This window comes from Octopus sinensis, linkage group LG15, assembly GCF_006345805.1.
Source record: "Octopus sinensis linkage group LG15, ASM634580v1, whole genome shotgun sequence".
Lineage (NCBI taxonomy): Eukaryota > Metazoa > Mollusca > Cephalopoda > Octopoda > Octopodidae > Octopus > Octopus sinensis.
Window position 1 is genome coordinate 52085260 of NC_043011.1, and position 24082 is coordinate 52109341.

Consider the following 24082-nt stretch of genomic DNA (forward strand, 5'->3'; position numbering starts at 1 on the left):
CAAGGTTCAGTTTTGCTCCATAACACTTTTCCTCTGGCACATCAATGACTTACCGTCAACTCCAACAATGCCCACCCCCACACAGATGATGCAACACTTCATTTCTTTCTAACCTTCTGAATCTAACAGCAGATAACATTTACTTCTATTTTATCTCAACAGACTACTGTATGCCTCTTTAATTTAGCTCCCTAATAAATTATTGTAGGTCCCTTTTGTTCAATTCCCCAACAGACTACTATGTCCCTTTATTTTATCTTCTCAACAATCTACTGTTTGTCTCTTTAACTCCCTGATAAATTACTGCATGTCCCTTTAGTTTGACTCCCCAAGAGACTCTTGTAAGTAACATGAGTTCAATAACCCGCATACTGCCATATTTACTAAGTTAAGTAAAATTTATTCAGTAGTTAATACATGGGAAAATGACAGACTTGAAATGAGATATTTTAAGCTGACAAGGAATTCTATCTCACTATGTATGGCATGTTAGGAATGCATCTTCTGTAGCCCAAAAGCAAACAATGCCCTGTGTGTGGACAGGATGGATGGAAACTGTATGGAAACCTGTCATATGTATAATAAATATCTATGTCTGTGTAGGCATGGCCATGTGTCTCTGTCTGAATGTTTATGGTCTCTCCTTTGCATGAAAGTGTTGAGCTACAAACAGTGTAAGTTAGTGAAATTTCTTGTTCACAAGTTCAGCACTTTCAGATGAGTGAAACAAAAGAAGTCTCTTACATGAAACACAGATATGGGCTAGTAACAAGAACGATATCAGCTGTAAAATAATACTTCAATAATAAGTGTTCATCTTACTCATGTTACCATAGAAAAATGAATGCGAAATGAATGAACAGCAGAGATCCAAGTAGGGAACATTATGGTAGTGAATGGGTTAAAATAAAACACCAAAAGTTCTTGTCTCGGATGCTTTCTCAACCTGACATGTTTCCAAGATACTTCATTTTTTAAAAAATTTTATTATTAATTTCAAAATAATTGGATCAACATCAACTCTTCAGTTTCTCCTCTGATTCTTTAGCGAGAGTTTCCTTCATAAAATCTCTTCGAGCAGTCATTGGTAGAGATTTCATTCGAACAGAAATCTTTGTGTTGCCAAATGGTGTGTAAATTTTCTTGCCATCTTCACCAAGCAAAGCATACAATGCTGCATTTCTTTGCAGCAACAAGTTATAAAATTCTATTCCGCCTTCAATATAATCCTTCCCTAATTTTGCAGCTTTCGAATCGGCATGCTGGTCTCTCCGGCGCTGGTAAATATCATGCATAAATAAGTAGCTTCCTAAGGCCATAAAGTAGAAGGAACTAGCCAGGAAAATCTTGCCAAACCACTTCATCCTATGATTGAGGCGATAAAGGCCATCCATTGCAAAATAAGCACAATAAAATGCACTCATGTTGAACACCAATAGACTGCAATCAATGGAGATGCTGTGGTCTGCAGCATAATAAATTTCTCGTGCAATAGCAAACTTTTTAGCTTTGTCGCTCATAATTATAGAATTTGAAAATTTCTGTCCATTTTCAGTATTCCAATCAATAGATTTGTTTTTCAGCTTTAGGTGTGTTGTATGGATGTCTGACAATTGTTTGTAGCTGAAGAAGATCGGGAGGCCGACTATGGCACCACTCTTCATGTTTAAACTACCTTTGTGAATGACGTCCTGGCCATAGTTAACAAACATTTCAAGTCTACTCTCCAAATGAGGATCAAGGTTTATTTTGAAAAGTGTCTGTAAAGACAAAGAAGAGAAATAAAAACATTGAATAAATGCCAAAAAACAACGACAACAAAACATTTGAACAAAATAATAATAATCATAATGATAATAATAATAACTGCTTCTATTATAGGCACAAGGCTTACAATTTTGGGGAAGGGTGCAAGTAAATCACATTGACTCAGTTACTCAACTGGTACTTATTTTATTGACCCCGAAAAGATGGAAGGCAAAGTCAACCTTGGTGGAATTTGAACCCAGAATGTAAAGATAGACAGAATACTGCAAAGCATTTTGTCCAGCATGCTAACAATTTTACCAACTTGCCACCTTAATAGTAATAACAATGATGATTTCAAATTTTGGCACAAGGCCAGCAATTTCGGAGGAGGGGTAAGTCGATTACACTTGACTGGTACTTGTTTTAACAACTTGGTGGAATTGAACCCAGAACATAAAGACAGACAAAATGCTGCTAAGCAATTTGTCCAGCCTGATAACAATTCTGCCAGCTTGCCACTTGCTAATTTGACACAAGGCCAGCAATTTTGAGGAATCACTTGAATAATTGCTTAAATACTCTAATTTGACACAAGGCCAGCAATTTTGAGGAATCACTTGAATACTCTAATTTGACACAAGGCCAGCAATTTTGAGGAATCACTTGAATAATCGCTTAAATACTCTAATTTGACACAAGGCCAGCAATTTTGAGGAATTACTTGAATAATTGCTTGAATACTCTAATTTGACACAAGGCCAGCAATTTTGAGGAATCACTTGAATAATTGCTTGAATACTCTAATTTGACACAAGGCCAGCAATTTTGAGGAATCACTTGAATAATCGCTTAAATACTAATTTGACACAAGGCCAGCAATTTTGAGGAATCACTTGAATAATTGCTTGAATACTCTAATTTGACACAAGGCCAGCAATTTTGAGGAATCACTTGAATAATCGCTTAAATACTCTAATTTGACACAAGGCCAGCAATTTTGAGGAATCACTTGAATATTGCTTGAATACTCTAATTGACACAAGGCCAGCAATTTTGAGGAATCACTTGAATAATCGCTTAAATACTCTAATTTGACACAAGGCCAGCAATTTTGAGGAATCACTTGAATAATTGCTTGAATACTCTAATTTGACACAAGGCCAGCAATTTTGAGGAATCACTTGAATAATCGCTTAAATACTCTAATTTGACACAAGGCCAGCAATTTTGAGGAATTACTTGAATAATCGCTTAAATACTCTAATTTGACACAAGGCCAGCAATTTTGAGGAATTACTTGAATAATTGCTTGAATACTCTAATTTGACACAAGGCCAGCAATTTTGAGGAATCACTTGAATAATTGCTTGAATACTCTAATTTGACACAAGGCCAGCAATTTTGAGGAATCACTTGAATAATCGCTTAAATACTCTAATTTGACACAAGGCCAGCAATTTTGAGGAATTACTTGAATAATCGCTTGAATACTCTAATTTGACACAAGGCCAGCAATTTTGAGGAATCACTTGAATAATTGCTTGAATATTCTAATTTGACACAAGGCCAGCAATTTTGAGGAATCACTTGAATAATCGCTTGAATACTCTAATTTGACACAAGGCCAGCAATTTTGAGGAATCACTTGAATAATTGCTTGAATACTCTAATTTGACACAAGGCCAGCAATTTTGAGGAATCACTTGAATAATTGCTTGAATACTCTAATTTGACACAAGGCCAGCAATTTTGAGGAATCACTTGAATACTCTAATTTGACACAAGGCCAGCAATTTTGAGAAAGATGAAAAGCAAAGACCACATCAACAGAATTTGATCTTGGAACATAAAGCTGGAAGAAATTCCACTAAGCATTTTGTCCGGCATGCTAGCAATCCTGCCAGTTCCCTATCTTTATAATAGTAATTCCTTTCTTCTACAAGCATTAAACCTGAAACCCTGTAAGAGTGGGCTAGTTGACTGCATCAACCCCCAACTCTGAAAGGATGAAAGGCAAAGTCGATCTTGGTGGAATTTGAATTCAGAATGTAAAGACGGACAAAACACACTAAGCATTTTGTCCAGCATTCTAATGATTCTGTTAGCTTGCAGCTTTAATAACAATAATAATAATAATAATTTCTTTTATTTGCCACCAGGGCAAAAGATGAGGAGGACAATACAAAGACAGGCATAAGGTGTGGGGTTTTACATATAATGAAATGATAGAAAAAGGAAGTATATACAGTATACAATAAACAAAAAAAAGGAAAGTATACACAATATACAATGGAAGAAAAAAATGATAGTGATGTAGTCCTCCTGGTACAGGAGGGCCTCTAAGGATAATCGAGGAACCCCACCATCTACGATCTCACTGAACATCAACGACAGAAAAAAAAAAGAATTCTTTCTAATTTTGGGGGAGGGGATAGCTGATTACATTGACCCCAGTGTTCAACTGGTACTTATTTTAATAATAATAATGATAATGATAATAACAATAGGAAGGAAGATTGTAAAGATAAAGTACTGTACAAGCAGTTGAGAATGAATGAAACTGAAAATAGGTGGATAAAGAAAAGAATGCAGGGACAATTTCATAGGGATGTTGAAGATAGAACAGACAGAGAAAAAAGATGGCTATGGATGATTAAAAGTGATTTAAAACCAGAAACAAAGGCTCTAATCTGTGCTGCCCAAGAGCAAGCATTAATAACCAATTACATCAAATACAGAATAGACAACACATCTGAAAGTGATAAGTGCAGAATTTTTGGACGAAATGGTGAAACCGTATGGCATATTACCAGTCAATAATGTATGCCACTAGCCCAGAAAGAATATAAGAGATGTCATAACAACAAAGCAAGGATTGTCCATTGGACACTTTGCAACAAATATGGACTTGACAGAGGAGAAAAGTGGTACGAACATAAACCCAAAGACATCATTGAATATGATAATGCAAAAATCCAATGGGATTTTATGATTCAGTGTGACCATGAGATAGAAAAGGAAACCAGACATAGTGTTAATTGAGAAAGAAAGCAAACGATGCTGGGTCATAGATATAGAATGCCCAGCTGACAACAGGGTATGTGATAAGGAAGAAAGAAAAGTTGATAGACACGACAGGTTAGCTTGGGAGGTTAAGCAGTTGTGGTTGCTGAAAAAGGTGGTAGTAGTACCAATAATTGTTGGAGCCCTGGGAACAGTGAGTAAAAATCTTGAGAAGTACATGGAACAAATAGGGGCTGCAATAAGGTTGGAGCAATTGCAGAAAACAGCACTGCTTGGAATTGCTTGAATACTCTGGATGGTGCTTGAAAACTAAAGGGTGTTACCTTAGTTCACTGGTAGTGAACAGCTCACACCGTAGTACATCTCCAGCATTAGAAATTGTGCAAAGACAATAAAATAACAACAATAATCCTCTTCTTTTTTTTATTATAGGCACAAGGCCAGTAATTTTTGTGGAGAGAGAGAGAGAGGACAATTAGTGATCCTAGTAATTGACTGGTGTTTTACTTTTTTGACTCAATAAGAAAAAGAGGAGGGGAAGGGGAGTGAGTGGAGGAAGAAGAAAAGAAGAGAGCCTAGCTGCAGGTCTTACAGAGAAACCTACCTCTTCTATAAGTTCATTGGTGTCATCGTCTATTGGTTTTGGTTTTGTTGCATCATAGAACTGGAAAAATTCTTTGTATTTGGTAATTCCCAAAGTCTCAGGAATGGCTTTGATGACAGCTGTGACGGAGACAACAACTGCAGCAATGGCCTGGCTGCGAAAAGTATTTGATGCCATCTTCTAAAGATTCTTGATTTTACTCAGCTGAAATGGTAGAAAGAAAACAGCAATTAAAGATGAAAAACCAAACCCAAACTGTTGCTTTCTAATAAAAATACCCTCTGTGGGATTTGTTCCCTCCCGAGTTCCAGAGACATCCCCTAGTCACTGTTAAAAATACGATGAGCAAGTGATTGGTTGATTGAAAACCTACACCCAAAAGCACTGTTGTTAACCAGCTACAAATATATAATAAACTTAAGTCTGGTATGTTACCATTTCTGCCATCTTGGGAGAAAAATTACATTTCTAGACAGTTTCAACAAACCAGTCAACAGAAAAGCAGGCTTGGAATTTGTCTGTCAAAGGCATCAGTTCCCTGCTTCAATATGTGGCAAGATTTTGCACAGCTGTGAAATGACAAGATCAATCTAAAGATAACACTGGCTACAAGGAGAAAGAAAAATGTCCCTTGAGTGAGGCAATGTCTCCTATTTTAATGAAATCTCAAGACAGGAGCAATGGTGGATGGATAATAACAAAACTTGAGATGACGGCAACTTACTTATTACATACAACGGCTGTGTTGAAGTGAGAAGCAGTCATGGTGGTGGTGGGGAGTAGTAATAGAGTGTATATAAATAAAAATGATGAGGGGATGGGGGTAGTTTAAAGTGTAACAGTTGTCACTGGCAAATGTCACACCAGAAACCTTTGTGGATGTGTGTGTGTGTTTGTTTCAGTCATTTGACTGCGGCCATGCTGGAGCACCGTCTTTAGTCGAGCAAATCGACCCCAGGACTTATTCTTTGTAAGCCTGGTACTTATTCTATCGGTCTCTTTTGCCGAACCGCTAATTTACGGCGACGTAAACAGACCAGCATCGGTTGTCAAGCGATGTTGGATGGACAAACACAGACACACAAACATATACATACACACATATACATATATATGACGGGCTTCTTTCAGTTTCCGTCTACCAAATCCACTCACAAGGCTTTGGTCGACCCGAGGCTATAGTAGAAGACACTTGCCCAAGGTGCCATGCAGTGGGACTGAACCCGGAACCATGTGGTTGGTAAACAAGCTACTTACCACACAGCCACTCCTATGCCTACATGTGATCATCATCAAAACCGATAGAATAAGTATTAGGCTTACAAAGAATAATTCCTGGGGTCGATTTGCTCGACTAAAGGCAGTGGTCCAGCATGGTCACAGACAAATGACTGAAACAAGTAAAAGAATGTGTGTGTTTGTATGTATATATGTATATGGTGGCTGCCCCCTCGTTATCAAGTATGGCCATTGCATGAAGCTTAATCAATGTTGTTATCATGCAATGCCTGTGCAAGAAGATTTTTTTTTTTAAAGTGAGGAAATGCTGTGCACTGAGTCAATCCCACTCACTAAGCAACAGCAGCCATAATCCGAAAAGAAGAACAAGTCAACATCATCAGTAACCACAGGTTTTATATCGGAGTTATCCCAGTTACCTGAGTTACCTTCTCCTAGAAGGATGCCCTAACAAAGACATTTATTGGATGGCCGTTGACTCTCAAGAGTTCCTCCGCCCTTTGACGGGTTTTGTTTTTCATTCTGCAGGGTGTCCAATAAACACCCTCCTCACCAAGCAAGGCTTAGTGGGGTTGCCGGTTTAGTCGCCGACGACCCGACCATGCAACAGGTTGTACTGGGTTACATGTTACCAGTAGCACTCGAAAGTGACCTGACATAGTATATATATATATATATACATACACACATATATATATATATAGTACTAAATTAGATTTGAATTTGGGACTGTTATATTTAAACTAATGGTAGTAACATTCTTAATCACAAGGCCACTGACACATATATTTAATGTTGCACATTTAGGTCATTTAGCTGCTTCCATTTCTACTGATGAAGTTAACAGTACAAAAAACAAAAAAAATAACAACTATTGAAAACAAAAAGTTTTTCCCATGAACATGAAATAACTTGAAATTGGTTGGAAGTGTTAAAACCCACAACACAAGTTGCTGGCCAAATAAGCCTACATCAACCACAACAACAACAGCATGAAGATGAAGAAGGATAATCCACCCAACATGATGACATCTTGGCCTTCAAGTGATAAATTTCTTTGTGAAAGTTGGCTCCTATTTGACAAGAGGAATAAAATTAGCTAACTGACACAAGGTTCACGTTTCATTGTAGACAAGAGAGATTTTGATTAAAGGTCAGCGTGTAACATTTAACACTGAAGGTTTGACTTAACGGTCAACCATAAGATAGGTGAGTATTACTGTTTGAGAGAGAACAAATGACTAAATAAATAAATAAATAAATAAAGGAGTTAATATGGTAATTATCAGTGGATTTTTGTTTGTGTTGAGAAGATGAATGTTTGCCCACTTGGATGGGCCACATTATTTTTGGCTTATAAATGGCAAAAAGGCTTGTTTGTTATAAGAAGTAGAAATAATTCTAGTTACTAAGCTCTACCAAAATATAGCCAATTGTTTTTACTTCCTGTAACTAATAGACATCACCAATAAATTATAAACCTATCACTTGTTTTCTCTTTTGAATCTCTCAATGAGATTTGAGATAGGCTTATACAGAGTCAAAATAACAAAACATAAATTGCCTCTTTAAAGTTGTGGATGTATATATATATGTGTGTGTGTACTCTTTTATTTGTTTCAGTCATTTGACTGCGGCCATGCTGGAGCACCGCCTTTAGTCAAGCAAATCGACCCCAGGACTTATTCTTTGTAAGCCTAGTACTTATTCTATTGGTCTCTTTTGCCGAACTGCTAAGTTACAGGGACGTAAACACACCAGCATCGGTTGTCAAGCGATGTTGGGGGGACAAACACAGACACACATACATATACATATATATGACGGGCTTCTTTCAGTTTCCGTCTACCAAACCCATTCACTAGACTTTGGTCAGCCCGAGGCTCTAGTAGAAGACACTTGCCCAAGGTGCCACGTAGTGGGACTGAACTCGGAACCATGTGGTTCGTAAGCAAGCTACTTACCACACAGCCGCTCCAACACACGAACACACACACACACACATATATATATATATATATTCATACACGCAATTGCATTTATAGACACCTGTCTGCTACACAGGTGCCAAACCCAAACCCACTGCATTCTTACTGTTCTTTCCAGTAACAGCTCAGGTTGGAAACCAGCCATAATTGAAAAAAATAATAATAAATAATCTGCCTGATATTGGAGGTCTGTCACTGTTAGCTAGGGCTTGAATGCTCCGTTCCTCACCGCAAAGAGGCATAATTTAAACTTAAAACACAAAGTGCCACAACAGATACTGCAAGTTATCTTATCAGACAAGAACAAATCTGATAATTCACAACACAGGACTACCAGCTTGTATAAGACTAGCAGCATCGCCTGGCGTTGCTCGGGTTTGTAAGGGAAATAACTATATAAGCATTTTTAGAGAGTTATAGCCAAAAAATAGCAAAAAAATTATGGTAAATTTTTTTTTAAATCGTTGACTCATCGTAGACATTTTTAGAGAGTTACTTCCCTTATATAATAGCGAAAAAATGCATTAAAATGGAAAAAAATGATGGTAAATTTTTTTTTAAATCGTAGACGCGCGCTAATACCCAGAAGGGCTCGATATGAATCACGACTATAAGATACCCGGTTTTGGTTAAACTAAACCGCAAAATGTGGGAGTAGTTAGGAATCTAAATCGTAGGAGACAGACACACAACTTTACTTTTATATTTCAAGATAGGCTAAAAATTTTCTATAAGGGGGGACAACTCTAGATGGACTTTCCCAAGGAAATGATTTTCCATAGAAATTTTCAAATCCTTACTACTAACCCGTAACAGAGCATTTTTATATCAATTGTTAATTTATAATTAACCCTTTTAATACCAAAATCAGAATTAATGATTCGGAAACCAAAAAAAAAAAAGGTAAATGTTAATTCTTGGAATATTGTTTTTCAGGGATTCCTTTCGTAAATAAAAAATACCAAGGCAATAGGAAATTATTTTTACGTGTGGCTGTGTAGAAAGAAATTTGCTTTCAAACGACATGATTTTGAGTTCAGTTCCACTGCGTGGTACCCGTGCCACCCAAAGCTTTGTGTCTGGATTTGGTAGACGGAAACTGAAATGTGTTTGTCTGTCCCCCACCACCACTTGACATCTGGTGGTGGGGGACAGACATCTCTGTAACTAAGTGGTTTGGCAAAAGGAGATCGATGGAATAAGTACCAAGCTTAAAAGTTGTGGGGTCAATTGATTCAACCACAACCCTTTAAGGAAGTGCCCCAGCATGGTCACAGTCTAATGAGTGAAACAAGTAAAAGATAGATAAAATAAAAAATATGGTGAGATTTAAAGAGCAGAACTGTCGATTAATTTGAAAAATTTAACAAAGAGCTCTGTATTATTGTCCGACGAAGGACAATCATCCTGAAACACGTGTCCCTAGATGCAGCCCAGGCAGCTGGGGGTATTTGTCTTCCCTTCGTAAATGTATATAAGAACACAGGAAAAATGTGTCAAAGCCATCAGGAGGCGTCGATGCTTCCTAGGGCTAAACAGCGGTGGTGTACCCCCACCTATTGTCACGTTCGTGTTAGATTGACAGTATACAACCATTCTATCGCCCCACCACCGTACATGTCTCTACGAGAGATTTAGAAATTTAGTATTTCTGATTCTGTATTATTATTTTTACGGAAAGGTTTAAGAGCAGAATCACAGTGTATTGTTATTAAAACTATGGTATTCCACTCAACTAAGCACACAATCTGAACATTGTCACTGGTGCACTTTTACCCTGCATCTAGCACACCCATGCAATTATTTTCGGTGTTCTCATAAGCACACACCCTAAATTTCGTCACCTGCCCACTAACTTCTAACTACACATCTATATAATTATATTCATTACTCCACTCACACACACTCATTGAACTTTGTCATAACAATGCAAATATGGAACTTGTTGATTTTTATTTTATTTTATACATCAGCTCCATCCATTTCCTATATTCATCCCCTCTCTCCTTACCCTGTCTTGCTATATTCTAATTCTCACTGGCTTCCATGCTGGTGGCACGTAAAAAGCACCATCCGATCATGGCCGTTTGCCAGCTTCGCCTGGCCTCTATGCCGGTGGCACATAAAAAGCACCATCCGATCGTGGCCGTTGCCAGCCTCATCTGGCACCTGTGCTGGTGGCACGTAAAAAGCATCCACTACACTCATGGAGTGGTTGGCATTAGGAAGGGCATCCAGCTGTAGAAACATTGCCAGATCAGACTGGGCCTGGTGCAGCCTTCTGGCTTCCCAGACCCCAGTTGCACCGTCCAACCCATGCCAGCATGGAAAGCGGACACTAAATAATGATGATGATGATATTGAACCCTGAATTGAAAAATCCTTTCCCTTTTAGACAAAGGGTCAGTCCCAAAATATCAGACCCCCACCTCTTGCCCAGCATAAGAACTTAACCAAGATGACAAATGAGTATGGTTGTTGGTAGGTTGTAAGATGAAATATCCTATTACAATTCTCTGCACAGTGAATTGTAGAACATTGGATGAGACAGCTTATGATATTTATTCCATTTCTTTGTGTCCTATGTTCTTGAATACTATCTTTAATCTGTTGCCCAATTTAACATTATCAACTGGTCCTTGGGTGCCTTTAGTAGAGACCACTAGGTTTTAAACAATAAGGCCAGATCTCCAGTTTAAGGATAGATTCCTCCCTTTCTCCCACCATTCTTTGAGGCTCTGAAAAAATAAAGGGGCATGGGTATTGTTCAGTTCTATATTTAAGAAATGAGGAATTATGTACATTGTTTACATTTGACGGATATTTGTCCTCATCTTGTTTCTTGTTAACACAACATTTCGGCTGATATAACCTTCAGCCTTCATCAGGTGTCTTGGGGAAATTTCGAACCTGGGTTCTCATTCCTAAGGTATTTTCACAATAGAAAAGGAAAAAGACAATTAGCTAACATTCCTGGACGTATTAATAACATGCACCAAATATGAATTCAGGACATCCGTATACCACAAGCCGACCTTCACTGGATGATATCTCAACTTCAATTCCCACCATCCATACAGTGTAAAGAGAGGGATTGCTCAGTGCTTAAAACATCGAGCAAAGAATATAAGTAGCGATCGTGATACCCACCACGAAGAAATGATCAAGCTCAGTAACAATCTATTAAGCAACAACTACCCCAAAAACACACTATCTATTCCAATTATGAAGAAAAGAGGGGATGAAACCAATAAACTGTCTACAGTCTGTCTACCCTGTGTGTATATTTATTTATTGGATTTCTTTATTCTTGTTACCAAATATTTCCCCATTGGATATTTTGATTTATACTATTGTGACTTGACTATTTTTGTATAAAAATATCTAAGGTTTTTATAGCTATCGACAATGAATTGTTATGAAATAGTTATTGAAACTGATACAACCAAATTGAGGTGTGTAGAATTACAAAAATATTTTTTGTTTGCAATTCAAAGTCTAAAAATTGTGAAAACAATTTGAAATCCATCAAAGTAAAAGTATTTACTTAGAGGTTGGTCAAAAAGTGGAAATATTTTTGTGGATGAAAAGCGAAAGTTTTAATGTTTTTTTTTTTTTTTAATGCAGATCAACCTCGATGACATAACAGATTTGAATTGGACAAAATGAGTTTTGAAATAACTGACTCTTGCAAGTTTCATACCTCAGAGGAAAGAACAAGGGTATGAAACCTGGGGAAAAAAACAGTATGAAAACAATTGAAATTTTTGGACATTTTTGGGTTGTTAAGTCTCATGGAGATGATGACAAGTGACCAAGATTTTCTGTGCTTGAGAAGATACATCAACCTAAGTGAAATTGTAGTCGTGGCCAGTGCCAGTGACACATAAAAGACACCCAGTACACTCTGTAGAGTGGTTGTTTTTCGTTGTTTCTGGGTTGATAAAATAAAGTACATGTCGGTACTATTTAAGAAGAGTGGTAACGGCGCGCGCTAGTCGTGACTAGTAGATCCTTACTTTGTGTTTTTGTATTTTATTTACTTTGATTAGAAAAATTATTTACTTTGTGTTTTTGTGTTTTATATGATTTGATTTTGATTTTTCCAGTTTCAGCTAATGAGCTGTGGCCATGCTGGGGCACCGCCATTTAAACAGAAGGGAATGCTTACAGCACCTAGGTTTCCCAAGCGGTCACCCATCTAAGTACTAACTAGGCTCGATGTTGCTTAACTTCGGTGATCGGACGAGAACCGATGCTTTCAACGTGATATGGCCATAAGCCATATTATTTTGTGTTTTATTTACTTTGCTAGGTAGTCGTTGTAGGATCGACTAGTCACGACTCGCTAGCACGGATGCGCGACTACGCGAGTGCGCGCACCGGGACCAATCTTCTTAAATAGTACCGTACATGTCAACTACTAGAACCAATTTAATCGACTAAACTCTTATTTCCAAATTTCTGGTCGTGTGCCTCCGTAAGAAATTACGGCGAAAGTAAAGAATACGTACACCCGGTGTTTAGAGTTAGGGGTTTTTTACGCCGAAAACGGGTGGTGTACGTATTCTTTACCGCCGCCGAAATTACCATATTAATGCTCAAGAAACTAGAAGATATTGAATTCTTTCAACGAAAGATAGAGGGCTAATAACTGTAAAGGATTCGGCATACCTAAGCAAGTGTGTTCGATTCGGCAGGGCACACTTGTTTGGGCATGACACTTATTCGACCTTCGGAAATAGTTAATGACAACTTCAAACTCAAGGCGAAAACTGAATAACATCTTCATTAATATTCAACAACATCAAAACTACAACCAAACTCGAGTAAGCAACTTACTATAATAGCAGCAGCAGTGAATGAAGTCAAATAACGACGTCAAAGAAAGGAAACTCTAAGTTATACATTGCAAAACCACGCCATTTACAAGGGCGCTGCCATGTTTGTTTACTAAATGAAAGCCAGTCCTTACTTTCGCATCTGTCAACAGTAAAACTGTGAATTTAGTATTTGGAGCAGAGAAAATGCTTTTTCAAATGATTTTATGAAAAGTTTAAATTAAAGTAATAGTATGATATATTTTAGAGGTGCAAAATCTTCAGTTTCATCATTCCAATTTTTTCTCACCTGAACTTCGGAAGTTTTAGGTCAATATTGAGGTGGGGGTCGTATCTCGAAAAATCCTTACCTGTGCATCCCTTTTAATATATGAAAACATATTCAGGTTATAGCCGAAGCAAAAGGTGGAACTAAATATTTAACATCACTAAAACAATAATTAAATAACTAATATTATCTTAAAGTAATGAGAGATGTTTTCTTGTTTAGCCCGAGGTCAGCAATCATTGAGTACGCCTATGTATGATCAATCAAAGACATTCCAGCTGCTACAATCCCATCTTTTCAAATACAGTCAATCTTAAATTGCTTTATTTAATATCTATTTATTTTCATTTCTATTTTCAGACGGTAGGGTATGCTTATAGAAAAATTTAGCTGATATTCGAACGACCACGCAGAGCATCGCTCTTTTGACCTCGGGTCAATCCCAACGGCGAAAACCCATGGGCAAAGACGTTCCCACTATGACCTTTCTCTTGAGTGTTACGCAAGTTGCATTGACTGTAAGCCATAAAAATACTTTTCTCTAGTATAAAAACTCGTTTCATTGCTCGACATGCACATATCACAAAGGTTTCTCTCCGAACTTATAGCAGTCTAAAAGTCCATCATCATGTAGTCAGGAAACCCCTCCCAGCTCAGGCGCAACCATCATAAAAATAAAGATGAATTAGTTATACTTTAATCGCATCTAAAAGTGTAAGCAGCAAATAAACACTGGCTAGAGGTGGTATGTAACATAGCCATAGAACCATAGCATACTCAGTCGTGTTCTGTGGGTTTACGATCGATTCAACAAACACCAAGCAAATACAGCAGGGTGTTCTACTTTGTTGTGTATCAAGTGCTTTCCCGGGGGTAGAACATTCGGATATTTGTACATAGATCATCAGAGAAAGAGTTTACAGCTAACTGCTCTTCCTATAACGACCGACAGAATTAATCCTGTGTGGATGTGATTAACTAAAGTCGTTTTGGACAACCAGAGTAATCTACCTTGCCTAAGGAAGTTCACTACAGTCTGCACGCACAAATCATGCGAAATAATGCCATACACTGTGTGTGTGTGTATACTGGGTGCGTAAGATATTGAGGCCAGATTTATGTTTATAAAAAAACAGATATTTAATAACAGATAATAACTTCATTTATCAAAAAATGCTACGAGTATAAAAATAAACCTTTTCTATAATGTTATTCAATGAATGTTCTGTAAAGTACTTTGTTCAAAAATGATGTTAAAAAAACCAAAAAACGTGGCTGAATGAATTTCTCCTTTGAGCCAAGATTTCTATTGTCAACGCTGAACAAGCTAGTGGAGTGATGGCAAGAAGTTGTGAATTTATTATTGACTGATTTGTTAAAACTGTTGATGAGAAAGAAAGATTAAAATAAATGGAAAAAAAACCTAGAAAGTTTATCTGACAACCCAATACATGCAAACACACATACACACACGTACACACACATACATACATACATACATACATACATACATACATATATATATATAAGCTGTGTTAAAAAAAATATACAACTTTATTTTTTTTCACCAAAACAAATTCCACATAGGCAAAATCCTTTGGGTAGGAGATGATGCCATCTTTCCTGTGCATGTATGAAAGTTTTCTCCACTGGATACAGTGGGAATTTATTTCCTTGCTAGCAATAAACACAAGAGTGCATTTGCACCAAGAGTCAATATGAGAGTTACTCTCATGGCATCAAATACAGTGTAGCTTGTTCTAATGGAGCTTCCACGTTTAAGAGGGGACAAATATTACTTCTCAGTATTAATACTTGTATATCATCATCATCATCATCATCGTTTAATGTCCGTTTTCCGCGCTAGCACAGGTTGGACGGTTCGACCGGGGTCTTGGAAGCCAGGGGCTGCACCAGGCTCCAGTCTGATCTGGCAGAGTTTCTACAGCTGGATGCCCTTCCTAACGCCAACCACTCCGCGAGTGTAGTGGGTGCTTTTTACGTGCCACCTGCACAGGTGCCAAGGGGGTCCGGCATCGGCCACGATTGGTTGGAGATTTTAACGTGCCACCGGCACGGAAGCCAGCCAAGGCGGCACTGGCAACGGCCACATTTGGATGGTGCTTTTTATGTGCCACCAGCACAGAAGCCAGTCGGGGCCGCGCTGCCATCGGCCTAAATGTCACCAATATATATTTTCTAAGAAGCTCACTGATGAATCGCAACACCAGCACCTGTTCAGGCACTGTTTTTTTATATATTGCTGGTGGGGAGATGAGTTGCTGCTATCTTTAGTGGTTGAACATCCATTATTGACAAGACCAAGGAAGGTCAAACCCACGTGACCTGGTGGTGTCAGCACTGGAGATGGCAGGGATTTATCTCCCCTCTTGTAATATAAACAAGACTGGATTTTGCACCAAAAGCCAATATTGAGAGTTTTTCTCATGGTAGCTACTACAGTATAATTTGTTCTAATGGAAAATCCACGTTTAAGTGAAGATAAATATGTATGTGTATGTGTGTGTTATATTAGATATATATATACATACACACATGTCTGTACACACAAACACACACACATACATATATATATATACATATGCACACATATATAAAATATTTGTTTTTATGTCAGGTTTTATCATTAAGGTGAAGCATTGTACAATATGTTTTAGTAGAGTACATATTTATTAACTCTTGCAAAGAAAAAATTCACAGTGACTTCATAGCTTTGGATTGCTCACCTCCCTCAGACTGTACTTTATTTCGGTTCTTTTTGGTTTAATATGTTTGGAAAGTTGTTATTTTTATGTAGATGAAGCTATGTAAATAATAATTAAATATGGTGTCGGCAGAGCGGGGAAGAGGTTGTTAAGGAAAGCATGGTTGTGGAATATAGGGAAAATGCATGCAGTTACAGGTGAGGTGAGTTGATAGAAAGCCATGGTGAAGAGATTTATTTTGGTTTGTGTTGTGATGAGAGTCACGATGCCCCCTTGCAAGAAATAGACTGGACTGGGTGATTATAAATAGTAGCGGTCGGACTGAAGTTTGTGTGTTAGTTTGAGTTGAGTTCACAGTGAAGTCGGGAGGTGTTGGTTGGTTTAGTTCATTTGGAATATTGATTGTTGTTTTATGAAGAGTCTGTTGGATCATTATACTCTTACTCTTTTACTTGCTTCAGTCATTTGACTGCGGCCATGCTGGAGCACCGCCTTTAGTCGAGCAAATCGTCCCCGGGACTTATTCTTTGTAAGCCCAGTACTTATTCTATTGGTCTCTTTTGCCGAACTGCTAAGTGACGGGGACGTAAACACACCAGCATCGGTTGTCAAGCAATGCTAGGGGGACAAACACAGACACACAAACATATACACACACACTTATATATATATACATATATACGACAGGCTTCTTTCAGTTTCCGTCTACCAAATCCACTCACAAGGCATCGGTCGGTCTGGGGCTATAGCAGAAGACACTTGCCCAAGATGCCACGCAGTGGGACTGAACCCGGAACCATGTGGTTGGTTAGCAAGCTACTTACCACAGTCACTCCTGCGGCTATTATGTTGTCATTACAGCTGCATCATTATCTTGTTTACTGTTACAATACTGGTACTGTGTATCTACATATATACAGGCATACATACATACATACACACATGCAAAAATACATGTATGTATTTTTGGGGTTTAACACTTGGGTTTAATTTGGAGTTTAACAGTTTGTTCTCAAATATGAGTTCTTAGTCGCTAAGAACTCAAATATAGGTACAAACTGTTAAACCCCAAATTTTCTTTTCTCTCTGACTTCCCCCAAAATCCTTTCTAATACTTGATAAGATGGCTACATTGAAACCGGTTATATTTTAAATCACTCACTGTAACAAAAATATTAAACATTCTCTAAAATATACTTCTGTGCCTTTTCCAACTTTATTTACTTTTTAATTATATATATATATATATATATATGTATATATATATATATATATATGTTGTGTCTAGGGAAAGTCATGTCAATACTATTAACACATGCACTGGTCCAATTCCTTTATCATTAGTCAATTGGTGTTAAATATCCAACTGACTAATTGATTGTTTAATTTGCTTAACCAGTAAGTCAAAAACAAATGATTCACAGTTTAACCAAATTAAACAAACAGTTGATTAGTTAATTGGATATTTAACCAATTAACTAATAATAAAGGAGTGGAATTGAACCAGTGGATGTGTTAATAATATCAGCATAATGACTCTCTCTAGACACAACAAAATTTGTTTCAACCCTCAAATTCACAAAACGAATCTTGCAAACCAGATACAAAAATGAAGTATATATATATATAGGATCTTTACCTTTTGACCTATAGATTTAAAAAATAATTTTTTGTAACTAAACACTTTCAAACTTCGGACACTGGTAGAATGTGTCATATAAAACATCTTTTGCTCTTAGCATTTTTGAGAAAAACTTATATTTATGAAGTTATTTCACGTTAAAGTTCTTGTATTTCAGTAATTTCAACCAATCAATGACGTGTATTCAGCTGAATAAAATTATTGCCGTTGTTTGTCAACAACAACTATCGGCGGTGTATTTTTCGTTTGTCACAGTTATTTATGACATCATTCATGCATTTGTACTGGTTTTAAGGTTTTAGAGTTAGGGTTTTAGGGCTAGGGTTAGGGTTAGGGTTAGGTTAGGGTTGGTCCAGGAAACTTGATGGTAAAATCATCTTTTTTTGTCTGCACATGCTTCTTCAGTTAACGTCATCATCACCATGAACGTCATTTTAAAGTTCCCTTTTGTGGCATGGTCCCTTCTAATAAAATACCTCACTTTTTACTACAATCCTCTTTCCTCTCTGTTTTGTAGTTCAGTCTCTTGAGACTAGCTTTCACCATTTCTCATGAATTTGTCAATCAAATTCTTCCACAAGTTCCTTCCACTGGGATTGCTTAGCACTTCTTTACTCAACTGACATCCTTTATATGCATCATATATCCATACTGTGCAGCTTTTCGCTTGCACACAGCATCTAATTCCTCCCATCCCTAGAGTTAATCTCATCTCATTTGTTCTTTGTCACACACACACACGTACGTATGTATGTATGTATGTATGTATGTATGAGAGCGTATGTGTATGTATCCTTTACTTGTATCCCATGCTGGGATACTGCCTTGAAAAATATTTTGTAGTCAAATGTATTGATGCCAGTACTTATTTTTGTTTTTAACCCTGGTACTTTTTCCATGAATTTCTTTTACTGAATTGCTAAGTTATGGGACATAAACACACCAACACTGGTTGTCAAGTGGTGGTGGGAGACAAACACACCACACACACACACTTATATATGTACACATATGTATATACGACAGGTTTCTTTCAGTTTTTGTCTACCAAATCCACTCACAAGGCTTTTATCAGTTTGAGGCTATAATAAAAGACACTTGCCCAAGGTTCCATGCAGTGGGACTGAACCCAGAACCATGTGGTTGGGAAATAGGCTTCTTATTTCTTTACTGCTCACAAGGGGCTACATACAGAGGAGACAAACAAAGACGGACAAATGGATTAAGTCGATTATATCACCCCAGTGCATAACTGGTACTTATTTAATCAACCCCCAAAAGGATGAAAGGTAAAGTCGACCTCAGCTGAATTTGAACTCAGAACGTAGCGGCAGACGAAACGCTGCTAAGCATTTCGCCCGGCATGCTAACGATTCTGCCAGCTCGCCGCCTTTCATACCACACAGCCATGCCTACGCCTATATGTATTTATGTGCCTGTACATGTTTATTTGAAGATTTTGCTTAGGCCTAGCAATACTAATAACCTAGTGTCAGCACTCAATATACATATGCTTCAGAATAACGTGTCAGGTGAGTACAGAGCATAATATGAAATTAGATAAATGACAAGAGATCAGGAATTGCATAATGAACTTCATTAGCTTACAGATGTTTCTGTAATAAGATTCAGTGTACTCAGAGCCAAGTGCTTGTGCATCATCTTATATGTAGTTAGAGAGAGAGAGAGAGAGAGAGAGAAACAGACAGACAGTTAGACATAGAGACTGACAGATACACATACATAGACAGACAGACAGACAGATAGAGTCACAGACACAAATATTCAGATAGATAGATAGATGTTGGGCTTTATTGATATATTACAATATTTAAAGATTTTGGTATTGTTGCATAGGCTGAAGCTGTCTTAAATTGTATAATAGGCACCTGGGTCTATAAGCCATGGTGAGGGTGGTCCTACACAACAAAATCATATAAAAATTTGCATTGAGCTCCTTCCTTGATCAGTGGTGCCTCTGGACAACTATTTAGTGTGTCTGTGCATTAGAATAGCACCAAGTGAAACATTTTTAATCATGGGTTTACTGAATTAGCAACAACCTGGGACTGAAGAACATGAATGTGACAGCAGCAGTGGAATTGAACTCCTGATGTATGAGTTGGTGGAGACAAAGAAAGTTTGAATGGAGGCAGAGAGAGAGAGAGAGAGAGAGAGAGAGAGAGAGAGAGAGAGGGAATAGTGTTGAGTATGAGTGAAATAAATTGAAAGAATGAAAGAAGAGTGGAAGTGAGAGAGGCAGAAGAAAAAGACAGATTGATAGATAGGTAGGCAGACAGACTAGATAAGATATATATATAGAAAGATACAAGGTGGTATCAAAAAATTTCCCAAACTAATTCTGTAGTGTGTGGAGGCACATGGTCTAGTGGTTAGAGCAGCAGACTCGCGGTCGAGGGATCGTGCGTTTGAATCTCAGACTGGGCGATGTGTGTGTTTATGAGCGAAACACTTAAGCTCCTTGAGGCTCCGGCAGAAGGTAATGGTGAACTTCTGCTGACTCTTTCGCCACAACTTTCTCTCACTCTTTCCTCTTGCAGCTCACCTGTAACAGACTGGCGTCCCATCCAGGTGGGGAACCTACATGCCAAGGAAACCAGGAAACCGGCCCTAATGAGTCAGGTGTGGCTCGAGAAGGAACAAACAATTCTGTACTGCACCAACTGATTGCAGCAACCATTTGCATGTGCAGGGAGAGGTAGCAGGGACCTTCATGAGGCAGTGTGCCGAGGGACATCACTGTGTTTACTTTGCAAGTAGTGAAATTTGTGTCTCTGAGATCACATGTATGATGTAGTCTGCAATTTTGTTATGGACAGAAACAAAGAGCCAACGTGAAATTTTGCCTTAAACTTGGGAAGTCTGCTACAGAGAGACATTGAGCATGCTTCAGCAAGCTTATGGCAATGAGGTAATGGGTTGTACACAATGTTTCAAGTGGTGCAGGCACTTCAAAAGTGGAAGAACATCTCTGGAAAATGATGAGCGATCTAGAAGATCTGCCACAAGTGTTACCCTTGGAAATGTGGTATTGTGCATTAAGAATTTGTCTCCCAGGTCCAAACCATCAATAGTGGTATTGTGCATTAAGAATTTGTCTCCCAGGGCCAAACCATCAATAGTGGTATTGTGCATTAAGAATTTGTCTCCCAGGGCCAAACCATCAATAGTGGTATTGTGCATTAAGAATTTGTCTCCCAGGGCCAAACCATCAATAGTGGTATTGTGCATTAAGAATTGTCTCCCAGGGCCAAACCATCATAGTGGTATTGTGCATTAAGAATTTGTCTCCCAGGGCCAAACCATCAATAGTGGTATTGTGCATTAAGAATTTGTCTCCCAGGGCCAAACCATCAATAGTGGTATTGTGCATTAAGAATTTGTCTCCCAGGGCCAAACCATCAATAGTGGTATTGTGCATTAAGAATTTGTCTCCCAGGGCCAAACCATCAATAGTGGTATTGTGCATTAAGAATTTGTCTCCCAGGGCCAAACCATCAATAGTGGTATTGTGCATTAAGAATTTGTCTCCCAGGGCCAAACCATCAATAGTGGTATTGTGCATTAAGAATTTGTCTCCCAGGGCCAAACCATCAATAGTGGTATTGTGCATTAAGAATTTGTCTCCCAGGGCCAAACCATCAATAGTGGTATTGTGCATTAAGAATTTGTCTCCCAGGGCCAAACCATCAATTGAGAGTTCTACTGTGACGTTTTGAAGTGTTTGAAGGGAGACATTCGGTGAAAGTGACCAGATCTGTGGAGCACAAAGAATTGGATCTTTCATGATGACAATGCACCCTGTCACTGAATTCTCCTTGCTCATGCCATCATTCTGCACCCGTCGTATTCGTCAGCCCCTGTGGACTTCCATCTCTTCCCCAAGACGAAAATGCAGCTCAAAGATTGCTGTTTTAACACTGTTGTTGTAATCTAGAGTGAATTGCAGAAGGTCTTTGACTGACTTGCTGATGGAAAACGACTTCCAAGCTGGATTCCAAAAGTGGCAGGAATGCTGGGACCACAGCGTTGCTGTGCAAGGTAACTATTTTGAAGGAGGTGATATTAAAACTTCGGTAAATAAGTTATCTTTTATTAAGCATAACTATTCCTGGAACTTTTTGATAGCACCCTGTAGATAAATAGAGATAGATAGATAAATAGACAGTCAGACAGATAGATAGATAAACAGATGGACAGACAAAGATAGATAGATAGATAGATATAGATAGATAGATAGATAGACAGATAGCTAATCAAAGACAGATATATAGACGGATAGGGAAGGTAGACACAGATAGGCTGATAGCAGACAGATAGGTCGGCTGATTGATAGATAGGAAGATACATAAATAGATAGACTGATAGATAGAGAGACAGACAGATAGATAGATATATATATATATATATATATTATATATATATATATATATATAGAGAGAGAGAGAGAGAGAGAGAGAGAGAGGGGACAGACAGATAGTTGGAAATAGAGACAGATACACAGAGACAGATAGATAGCGTCACAGACACAAATAGATAGATAGATAGATAAATAGATAGATAGAGAGAGACAGACAGAGATAAATAGATAGATAGATAGATAGATAGATAGATAGATAGACAGACAGACTGACAAACAGGCATAGAGACAGATAGATAGATAGATAGATAGATAGATAGATAGATAGATAGATAGATAGATAGATATTAGGAATAATAAACGAAATACTGAGGTAAAGAAATATGTTGGGAATTCTATGTATAAGTTAAGACAGAAAGACAAAGAGAGAGACTGGGATATAAGAATGGCGTAGTTAAGCGTGAAGGAAAAGAGAGAGAGAGAGAGAGAACGTGTAAGACAGTTAGAGAAAGAGAAACAATGACAACCGGAGAAGAAAAAAGAAAGCGAGTGTGGAGGGTAAATGTGAGGGACATGAATAAAGAGGAAAAAAGTGTAAATAGGAAAAGAAAGAGTATAGGGTAGGGAAACAGAAAAGGTGAAAGAGTAAAAACCAACGACAGAGAAAGAAAGGAGAGAGAGAGAGAGAGAGCAAAAGATGTAAAGAAAGACAAAATGAGACAAAGAATAAATGTATATACGTGAAAGATAGACAGAAGGTGTGTGTGTGTGTGATTCACACACACACTCACGCTTTCATATACCCGCATATAATCACACACATGCACAAACCCGTGTGAAATGCACCTTTCTTCGCTTCTTGTTACTCTATCATCATCCTCTTACTATTACTCTATTGTAGCTGTTATTATCTTATTCTTGTGTATCAGCTTCGTGCTCAACTTTCCCCTCCTCCTTCCTTATTCGTCCGAGTCACCGCGAGCAACAGCAGCAGTAGTATCGACAATTGCCCCCCACCACCACCACCTGTCTGAACCGAGTACTGTGGATTTAGTGTGGCGGAGCCGAATCAGCCTACAGGCGCTACCATGACGGACAGCGACACAAATCGTAAACTCTTGCTGACAATAACTGCAACAACACCATTATAAGTATTAGCCATATATACATATACCATTTACCAAATACAAGCTAATATACTACAAAGCAGTGGACTGTGATTACAATAATATAAGGGGGGAAAAAATAAGGGGAACCACCTCCTTAAAAAAAACTTCGACTATATGTCTATGCAGACACAAACTGTGTATATTACACAAATACATAGAAAGAGATATCGTGAGGTAGGAAGTTGTTGCTCAGTAGGAAGAAAAAGTTTAGGGAAAATTATTTAAATAAATACACACACACACATACACTCATACACAGACCAAGGACGTGAAAATACGTGGATAATCACCGGGAAAAAAATACTTACAGCACACTTAACCTCTTGGAGAGCTGATTGAATTACCCATTATTGTCGTCTACCTTTGTTTGAATTTCTCATCCATGACATACACCCACTAACCGGGGTATATATATATATATATATATATATATATTATATATATATATATA

The 24082-nt window shown here is 37.9% G+C and overlaps 1 protein-coding gene and 1 non-coding gene across 5 annotated transcripts; both read right to left on the reverse strand.

Moving 5' to 3' along the window:
* Positions 1-379: 379 nt before the first annotated feature.
* LOC115220008 (transmembrane protein 177) lies at positions 380-24056 on the reverse strand. 4 transcript variants are annotated; one of them, XM_036509716.1, is made up of 3 exons: positions 23940-24056; positions 5378-5581; positions 380-1760 (listed from the first exon to the last, which is right to left on the reverse strand). In XM_036509716.1, the coding sequence occupies exons 2-3, from the start codon at positions 5552-5554 to the stop codon at positions 1017-1019; spliced, it is 921 nt and encodes a 306-aa protein (XP_036365609.1). In that variant the 5' UTR covers positions 5555-5581; positions 23940-24056; the 3' UTR covers positions 380-1016. The 4 variants fall into 4 exon arrangements, with proteins under 4 accessions (XP_036365609.1, XP_029646170.1, XP_036365610.1 ...); XM_029790310.2 differs by lacking the exon at positions 23940-24056 and adding an exon at positions 13447-13586; XM_036509717.1 differs by lacking the exon at positions 23940-24056 and adding an exon at positions 13279-13398.
* LOC115220088 lies at positions 12769-12887 on the reverse strand. Its single transcript, XR_003882461.1, has one exon. It is a non-coding gene; the product is annotated as a 5S ribosomal RNA (ribosomal RNA).
* Positions 24057-24082: the final 26 nt, after the last annotated feature.

What these genes read in the sequence shown, in the direction of transcription:
- LOC115220008 (XM_036509716.1), bottom strand. Translation starts at nt 5,554, where the DNA reads ATGGCATCAAATACTTTTCGCAGCCAGGCCATTGCTGCAGTTGTTGTC. An exon ending in CCAATGAACTTATAGAAGAG is followed by an intron (nt 1,761 to 5,377) that starts GTAGGTTTCTCT and finishes TTGTCTTTACAG; the next exon opens with ACACTTTTCAAAATAAACCT.